We start from the raw sequence: 10,257 nt of genomic DNA, 5'->3' as shown, positions 1-10,257 counted from the left end.
CACTGTCCCATCACAGCGACATCATTAACACTGTCTCATCCCACATACAGCATTAACACTGTCCCATCACACATACAGCATTAACACTGTCTCATCCCACATACAGCATTAGCACTGTCCCATCACACATACAGCATTAACACTGTCCCATCACACATACAGCATTAACACTGTGCCTACTTAATCCTGTGCTGCATTTTCACTGCTGAAAAGATACTGCTTAGCTTCCCTTTCCAAGATCAACTTGTGCTGGCTCAGTCATACACATGTAAAAACGTAAACAGACCCATTTTAACTTTGAAACTGAAGAGGGTTCCTCTTATACGTCAGTCTTCCCTGCCTTCTTCATTCTCAGTTTGTAAGTGCGCATCGCCACTTGACCTAACTGACCAGTGTTCAGTTAGGTCAAAGCTTTTAGATACAGCCACGAGCAGCATCTTAACCACAGAAGAAGAGAGCTTGCATGCACAAATGTGACCATTCTAATAAAGCTTCCAGCTAATTTGTATAGTTTCTGTCACAATAGATGTTTGTAAATTGCCAAGTAATGAGGCACATACGGTACGGTTTGTATAGAGCCTTTCAGTGAGAATACAGTTTTGGATTTATCTTATTCTTAAACACACTCCACTTTCACTTCAAAAAGGGAGAAAAAAAATCGGACAATGCACGATGGCATTAAATCGTTCATGGGAACAAGGCTGAACATAGCCAAATATAACCATTAATATATCAGTGAATTATTCATATATATATGCAATACATTTTTTTTCTATTTTGTGATAATCAAGGCAGATTAGCATGCCGTTTCTATGAAGCTTTGGTTGATAAAATCCAGTCCTTCACCTAACCTTCTCTTTGAATCTCTTATACCTGTTATTTACACTTTCCTTTTAAATATACAAGTACATATTTGATGATTTCTTGCTGAAAATGTATGATATTGCATAGTTCATTTATTTCCATCCTCTGGTAATTGTGTAATGTATATCATTGGTGTTATAATTGTTAAATGCAGATGTCTGCTTAATTCATTTGTACATTTAAAAAGAATAAACTATTAATCTTGAAGTGTGTGTCTTTAAGCAAAACATGGTTAAAATGTGTTTTTATTAATAACATTTAATTTGGAGCCATTAAATTAAGGGTTGAAATATTTTCTGTAGATGCACATCATCATGGATTGTGTGGTCACTGAATTGAAATACAGTATAATCAAAACCTACTAATTTTCAAGCGAATTATCCTTCATATTACAAATTTTAAAATATCCCAACTCCCCTAACCAAATATTTCTCGAATCTTTGTCTTATTAATTTTCGAATTATCTTGCAGACATGTGGTGGCATTTTACTGCTAACTGTATGAAGGTTAGAAACTAAATGTGTTTTATTGTATTCATGAATTTGTCAAGGAACAATGTTGGTACATTCAAATCACCACTAGATGGCAGGACTGTGTGTTATACCGAGCGTATAATTTGCCATGAACCTTATCCGTACAAAGAAAAACCAAGGAATTGAGACTTTAAGAATCAATACGTAAATAGATAAATTATGTAATACTGATTTGAAGACTTGCGAATGAATAAATACGTAAACAATGACTTGCATAAAGGGGCAGGAAGTGATAGTTTAACATGATCATGAACATTAACTGTTCCTCAGTACATCATTGCTTGATTAGAAAAAATCAAAACAATATGGTCACTTGAGTTTCATTGTACGGCAACACAGGATGAAAGACACTGAATACAATTTCTGTCAAAGATTCTGTCAATAAATAATATTTAATAAAAAATACTGCATGCATATGCAATGAATAGTCTTCTATATTTGTATTATAATTATGATTATAATTATTCTTATTCTTATTTTTCATTATTATTCATAGTAGTAGTAGTAGCAGTAGTAGCAGCAGCAGCAGTCTTATTGAAAAAGACAATTTGCTATAATTATTCTCTTCCTAACCAGTTCATATAAATCACATCACCTATATTATTTTCTATGTTTGGATCCTGTGAAATTGTTAAATTGTCTGTAATATATCACATCTTCCCCTTAAAACCAGATATTTTCTAATATTGACATATTTCAATCAACTGACTATGTATATATCATATTAAATCATATCAAATATCTTCAGCTAACAACTGAAAACAAATGATATTGCATGGGCATGATATAATACATGTAAAGATTATTGTCTTATATTTTTCCCTGTATAAAAACAGCTAGAATCGCTGCTGCAAGGTGACCAGATGTGCAAAATTGTCCACCAGATTACCGTTTACATAAATTACAGGACTACGCGAAAAAGGACCATGCAAAAAAAAAGTATATAAAACTGGAAAGAGTTTCCACTCTCTCAAAGTGAAACACAGGTAACTTATTTAAAATATAGCCATCAGCTTTATTTTTCTTATTTTCAAGAGTGCAAAATCTACAATTCTGGTCAAAGCTTTGTGCAGGTGTACAGATACAGACATTCGCAATTTATGAACAATTAACAATCGTATACGTCTATTTAAAGTAGGCTATAACGGATGTAGTTTTGGAACGAATAGGAGGCGAAGTGATTCATATGTTGGCGCCAATATTTGTGCGTATACATAATTATACGCCATTACTCTCCGTTACGTTTTCATACTCGAAGACTCAGACTCACATAACGCAAGGCTTGACATCTTGACAGACGCTGTGGTAGTGATGCTGCTGATGGTGTAACTGCTGGTGATAATAAGATCCACCGGTTGATGGATGAAACGAAGACAATCCGTTAAAGTTCAAAACAAAGTCTTTTCTGTCACGGACTTGAGAGGAGTGGGTCTGGTATTGAGATATTCCCTCTGTAAACAAAGGTTAAAAATAGGAAATTAATTTCCATGAGCCACAAAAAAATTAATTGAACAACAGCATCATCATCATCAACAACAACAACAACAACTACAATAACAACAACAACAACAACAACAATAATAATAATAATAATAATAATAATAATAATAATAATAATAATAATAATAATAATAATCCTCATCATCATCATAATAAGAATAACGTGTCGAGAATGTACGATGAAACGCGTAGCTATTCTTGAAACTATTTTGTTTTGCTGATTTAGATGGCGGCAAACTCTGATAATTATTGACAATGCTATTTACATATGCGTTCATGTGTTTCATTATTGTTTTGCATGCATATGCGTGTTGACTTCTCATTATTTCTGAGGCTTACACAATTTGAAATATTAATTTCCAATATATTTCACAGAGCACCGTGAAACGGAATTATATAAAATATTTAACACGAACAACCTATAAACATAGACTGATTAGAATTATCCATAGAGTAAGAAGTCTGCATCTCATAACATGGCATGTAAAATCATTCCTGTGCCGCAATATGCGTAAAAGCAAGCGATTGACCGCATTGTTCAGAGAAAATTAGAGAAATGTCTACAAAACCACGAATATAAAACTCATTATAAAACTCTAGTCACCTTTCACTAAAAACACTGTGTTACTATGCACATCGGAACACCTGTTGATTATGATTATCTGCAGATAATGTGCAGGAGTACGGGGTCAGAATAGCCCTTTAAAAACAACCGTAAGCTTGATGGGTCGATTCAAATGTTTTCCCACGGAAAATCCTTTTAGATGCAGAATTACGGAACACACGTATATGTCCAAATATCCAAACTATGCCAACCAACAAATACTAATAAGACCTATTGTGTCCCGTGGGCCTGAAATCCTTTCACAGAACTCCAGGAAGGTCTTTGTTCAATTAACCTCCTCAGAAGGATCTTCAAAATAGGCCTATAACGTCAGGGACGTTTTGTCAAAGTTGCATTTGCGTCACACACACACACACACACACACACACACACACACACACACACACACACACACACACACGCGCGCGCGCGCGCTACATAAAAATGTGTTTGGAATAAAATAATACGACTTATTTCTAAAATAAAATAAAAATGATATTCATTTTCTGCAATAACAATTAATTAAAATGGCCCAAGAAAAAATGGCTATAGGCCTATCTCAATACTTCAAGTATCTTAAAAGGTTTAACAAATACGATGCATATGATTTAAATAATCTTTTACGATTTTTAAAAATTAAAACTTCTTTGGCTTCGCAGATAAATCGTATGCTGTTATTTCTCAATCGTATGAGTTTATGTATCATGCACTAAATTCATTCTTTAGAACATTTACAATTTGCAATTCTCAACCGCATGCCGATGAATTACATTAATGCAGCCTATTTATTTACTTTTAACTGAATGAAAAATCAGGCTTACGCTTTACAACAGTATATAACTAGTAGCATATATTATGTCAACACTATGTGCGGAAACTATGAACGATCGTGTATGAGAAATAACATGAGAAAAGTGTAACACAAGTGTTATACATTTAAAAATATGTTACCTGAAATATCAGCCGTATCCCTTGCGTTTTGATGGAGATAGCTTTGTTCAAACGAATTAGACACGCTGGAATGTAACCCGGTGGATGTTGGTGGGTTACTAGAGACCAGAGGTTGTTGCTTGACATACGGAGAAGCACTGGGAGATGGCCAGTTTGTAGTAGTGCTTGTATAGGGAGTGTGACAGTCTAAGCGCCTGCCCATGGACAAGGAAGAATACATTGGGCTACTATTGCTGTCAGGGCCATAGTCTCCATTAGACGTTACTGGACAACTTCCCATTTGTGTGGATCCTGTACTGGGTGACAAGTGGGGAACGTGATGACCACCGTTATGCCCCTCATAGCCCAGTGGCAAATTCGCCATCATGTCCAAGCTATAGCCACTGGTGTGGCAAGCCATGGATGTGGCGGGCGCCTGAAAATCGAAGTTTTTCGATAACATAGATGTACTGAACCCAATTCCGTTCATCATCCGATACATGGGTTTCAAAGCCTGACATTTTCTGCGGAATCCGCGAGGTCTGCGGCGAAACGACCCTTCCTCAAACATAAACTCGCTGCCTGGATCAATAGTCCAGTAGTGGCCCTTGCCCGGTCTCCCCAAGCCTTTTGGTAATTTTATAAAACATTCGTTCAGAGAAAGATTGTGTCGGACAGAATTCTTCCAACCTTGGTAAGATCCCCTAAAAAACGAGAACCTGGCCTGGAGGAACTGATAAATCTCACTCAGTGTCAACCTCTTGATCGGGGAGCTTTGTATAGCCATCACAATGAGGGCAATGTATGAATAAGGAGGCTTCTCTGGTCTCCTTAGACCAGAGTTCGTCTTTTTTCCTTTAGTACAGACGGTAGTAGCTGCGCTCTCAGCATCGGATTGTGGGTTCATCAGACCGGAATTTAAAACACCGGTCTCCGGGTTTGTTCGTAAATTTGGCGGCGGGTCCAACTGCTGTTGTGGAGTTTCAGTCGTCATCTCGTGCCGGGCGAGCTCGCATCGACAGCTGACTGGAGCAAGAAGAAGCTTAGAGTTCAGGTTTCAGCTACGGTCCCTTTAGGAAGAAACGCCTTGATCAACGCCACCGCTGGACTTAAAGCAAATAAAAATAAATAAAGAAATAAATAAGCATTCGGCTTCCTACGAAAAGTGGGTTACGTGATGTGGCTTACGAATTATGACATAGAGAGAGAACATGCGCTCAGCACAAAAATCCGTTATCATGGCATGAAAAATATGCACAGCCAGGAAAGTTTACTCCAAGACAATTGCCCTGCGCTGTTGGGTGCGCTGTTCTCCTCCCCACCTGGTGTCCATCACTCGACTTAATCCTTTTAAGTAGAGGAAACACAGAGCCCCTCGACTTTTTGGGTATAGCTACTCCGCCAAACAAAACGCGACCACCTATCAATTCATAAATCTCTCTTTCCCGTAGATCCCTTCTAAACCCCCCAAAGAAATCAGCAGCAACCAAAGACACAATTCGCCCTCCCATTTCTGGCCCCGGTCCAGTTATCCTCTTACGCACAGTCACACAATAGGACCGACAACACTCTTCCCTCCCCGGTGCATTTCCAATACAAGCAATGTCTAACGCAATCCTACGCGTTTAAACTTGGAATCTTTCTTCCACGTGCACACCGTGTTGTGATGCGCTGTCCTTGTGTGTACGACGCTCTATAGTAAGGGCGTCTGCGTAATGTGAAAATGTATCCTCAATGTAGCCTTGATGTAATACTTTATAAGCTAATGTAATGTAAACACTAAACAACATGTGGACTAAAACGCTACCGCAACCGCGCGTGACTTCACAACAGCTCAACGACGCACAGACAAACAGCTGTAATTGTGAAAAGATGAACTTTCAGAGGGCGTACGTGTGGGGGTAGGTTTGCGCAAGTAGTCTAGTCTGGAGTGGAAGAGGCTGCCTAGATACCACACACAGCGTATGAGTGTCAGTTTACCGTCCCGAGCAAGAATATAATTCCCTGAGCTCTACATTAATTGGAGAAAAGAAAACCTAAATTAGGCGGGGGGACGACAGCTCGTCCTTAATGGACTGCACACACGCAAATAGGCTATTGAATAGGCCTGCGTATATTCAAAGGTAATTTCTCCATATGAAAAAACTAAACAAAAACAACAAACAAAAACACAATTGAAACTAATATAATATAATATTTTTGAAATCAAATATATAACAATGATACAATTGAATGCAAATAGTAGTCTCAATCTTTATTGTACTGTGTCCTCCAAAATTATGGGAATGGTAGAGTGAAACATATTGTTTTTGTTTTATATTTAAACAATCTGGATTTGAGATCAGAAGATGATTATGACAGAAATGTACAGACAAGCAGTTTTTATTTCATGGTAATTACACGCATATATATTTTTATCTTGTTACAGAAACAGTTTCTGTGTTGAGTCCGCCATTTTCAGCTGTGCATAATAAGTTAACGACTGACTCAAACCCGGTCTAGCTATGACTGCAAGCTGAGAGGACAGACTAATTCATGAAGAAGGATAGTACAGAAATTGGATATCAAACCCTGCAGTTTGAAAAGTTTTGAAAAATAAATAAATCACAAAAGGACATAAACATGGAACAGGTCAGCCAAGGAAGACAACTCCGTTTGATGACAGATTAATTCCAAATGCTGTGGAAAAAAAAAACCTTAAATAAGAGGCAGTGACATAAGCAGTCTCCAGAGGGCAGGGGTGAACATATTACAAGCCACCATAAGCAGAAAGCAGAATTATTGAGCCTACGCTGCAAGACGCAAACCTCATCGCAGCAAGAATCAAAAGGCAAGACTAGAATTAGCAGAAATACAAGCAAGAAGAGTTTTGGACTAAAATAAACCTTTACCAAAATGATGGACAACCAACAGTGTGGAGAAAAGTATGAACAGCTACTGGAACAGGTTCACACGTCAATATTAATGACCTATTGGAGGATAGCAGCAGTAGGACACATTTGGATAATCAAAGGGTCATAGACAGATTTGATGCAGCCAAATGCCAACCAAATGGACTTCATTGCTTTGATTTACTTTTGAGGTAAAAGCGACGTCTGTGTAGCAGAAAATGGGGTGCCTCAACACAAAACCAGTTTCTGCAAGACATGCACGCATGTAAATCGAATGCATGCCTTAAGTATTTAGCAAGAATAACACATGTATCTCTCCTGTCCCCATAGTCTACTTGTTGAGGGCACTTTATGTACTTTATGATGTGTTGGACACTACGTCATTAAATGCATTATTGTCTGCGGTATGCTGGGCACATATGAATTGTAAGATTCGCCTAATTTTCAGAATTTGATGTGAGTAAATGTTATTTATTAGCATACAGGGATGTTTCTTCTAATTCACGGTAAAGCTTTAAAAGGGGTAATTAAAGACAATCCCGTACATCCTATCCAAATTAACGAGGCAGTCACAAGAGATGGGTTTCCATAAATCCATAAAATCGGTAATATCTTTCCAATTAATATTGACATATCGAAGCATGCGGAACAACATAACCTTACATGCAACTAAGTTTGTTTGAAATGACAACGTGAGGCTCGTGTTCATTTCCATAATACACCATGACACGAGAACGAAATATTATAACAATGCGTTATGTTGAAATAGGTTCCTCTGAACCTGGACGTATTTTTTCTTCCGGGACTTCAAACCATCCTGATTCAGTCAAGCTTCCGTTTCAGCCCTGGATGATACATCCCGTGCCCAGCGGGGGGTGTTAGTGTTACTGGCTCAGGAAATTCCTCCGCGAATTTTAAGGAAATTCGCTTTATGTTACATCTCGTATTTTTAGAGTGCACTTATCTGTTGGAACAATCTGTTTTCGTTTTGTATTTTCTCACGCACACACACACACATACACACACACACACACACACACACACACACACACACACACACACACACACATATTTGTAAATTAAATAGGTCATATTCTAATTCTTATTTGTGTTATCCTAATTTAATTCTTATTTGTGTTATCCTAATTTGACTGAATAATGAATGATATGTCCATAGCCCAACAATTTGTTTGTTTGAACACATATTTCGCTCATTAATTGCTTACGATTGCAAAATCATTGTGAATCAAAAATTATTTGTCAATGTTTAGATTGGCTCATTATATAAGAATAGTCATATTTTAATTAATTTAATAAGAATGTTAAGGAGCGACATTTTGCGAAATGATGAGAATCGCCCATCCAGTCAATAGGCTTCTATTCAATTTTAAGTGTTGCAAGTTATAAATGCGTTTTGATAACACTGATGCATTTTCACTCTGAATGGATCAGCGCATCTACACTATCTCAGCTGCCATGACACATCAGTCAATATCTTATGAAAAGTATTTCAACAAAATCCGGTTCTCGGTGTAAAACAAGCAAACCACAAAAACTGAAGCATGTAAGTGCAATGTGACGTTATTTGCGAGGAATGTGTTTGAAATAAATGTGTTTTGCGCTTTTTTTTCTGTTTGATGATTTTTTTATGGTATGATCCGGAATTTGGGAACACTGTGCCAACTCCAGTCTGCAAGCACGAATCCTTAACCATCTTGTCAACAGTTGGATATTAATAATAAATTCCTATTGACCATATCTTCTGGTCTCTGCATGTGTGTTAGATCAAATGTAATATACATTTCTGAAGGTATGCATGTCTGTCTTATTTGTTTGACTTCGTCAGTTGGAATCATTATATTACAACCGTGGGTTGGCCTATAATAGCCAATGGCTTGTTGTCAATACTAAATAGCCAATGCTTACACCTTGCGGTCGGTGAGCTGAAGGAACACGTGTTGAAGTCGTTCGTAGACGTCAAGGTTTCAGAACCGTGGACAGCTCAATGGTTTATTTAGAAAAGGGACAGCTTTAGGAGTCAGGGGACTGATACTTTTACATTCGTTTTATATTACATTAATCGTTGGATTACCGATCTATTCAATTTTTACCTACCGATGACGACGATATCATCATTCATTAAATCGCACCCAGGCCTCACATTTGTAAGCGATTGAGTTCTATAGAAATATCATGTTTTAATAGTGTAACCTTTATAATACTCATTTTTGATTTCTATTTTTTAAAATGATACTACATTATCGTGGAACATTACCCCAGTCACACTACTCAAGAATTCATAAAATTACATATAGTCAGACAATACATACATACATACATACATACAAATTATTTTAAACAGTGTTACTGTATGCAGCATTATTTCTGGTCTAGGCATTATTTGCCATCGAAGTCATGGTATTCCCATGAGCTTTAAACGACTTCAAACGCGTTCATGCATTGCCCTATTGCAGATGCCATGAAAAAAACCCGTATACAGGTGGAATCCTCGATGCTCTTCAATTGCTTCTCTTTGATTTCCGCTGGAACAGTATACAGTATATAGAAAAACTAGACACGGACACGCTGAAGGATATGACTGTAATCTTCTCCTTATGGTTCAGAGTTTAATCCTTTACTGCATGCCTCTGAAGAGTTTCTACATAAGCACGTACCGAAGGAAATATCACATTAGCACTTGCCTAAGGAAATACAATTTCCAAAGAGAGAGAGAGAGAGAGAGAGAGAGAGAGCGAGAGAGCGTGGTGTGTGCTCACATGAGTAATTTGTACAATGAGTTCAATATAGCCCTGCATATAGGAGGTGTGTACAAATGCGTAATTGTTGCGAAACACATGTCATATCAATTCGATGCTTTACACACATTTATATTTTAATCATTTTTATTATAAAACAATATTTTAAAAAGAAAACA

The 10,257-nt window shown here is 37.3% G+C and overlaps 1 protein-coding gene across 1 annotated transcript; it reads right to left on the bottom strand.

Annotated features, from left to right (window-relative positions):
* Positions 1–2,313: 2,313 nt before the first annotated feature.
* On the bottom strand, positions 2,314–5,756 carry LOC133137799 (forkhead box protein F2-like). The gene is made up of 2 exons (XM_061256146.1): positions 4,453–5,756; positions 2,314–2,848 (listed from the first exon to the last, which is right to left on the bottom strand). The coding sequence occupies exons 1-2, from the start codon at positions 5,423–5,425 to the stop codon at positions 2,664–2,666; spliced, it is 1,158 nt and encodes a 385-aa protein (XP_061112130.1). The 5' UTR covers positions 5,426–5,756; the 3' UTR covers positions 2,314–2,663.
* Between the last annotated feature and the right edge of the window lie 4,501 nt (positions 5,757–10,257).

Source organism: Conger conger, chromosome 9 (assembly GCF_963514075.1).
Source record: "Conger conger chromosome 9, fConCon1.1, whole genome shotgun sequence".
Lineage (NCBI taxonomy): Eukaryota > Metazoa > Chordata > Actinopteri > Anguilliformes > Congridae > Conger > Conger conger.
The sequence above is the reverse complement of the archived record's forward strand: the minus strand, read 5'-3'. Positions and strand labels throughout refer to the sequence as shown.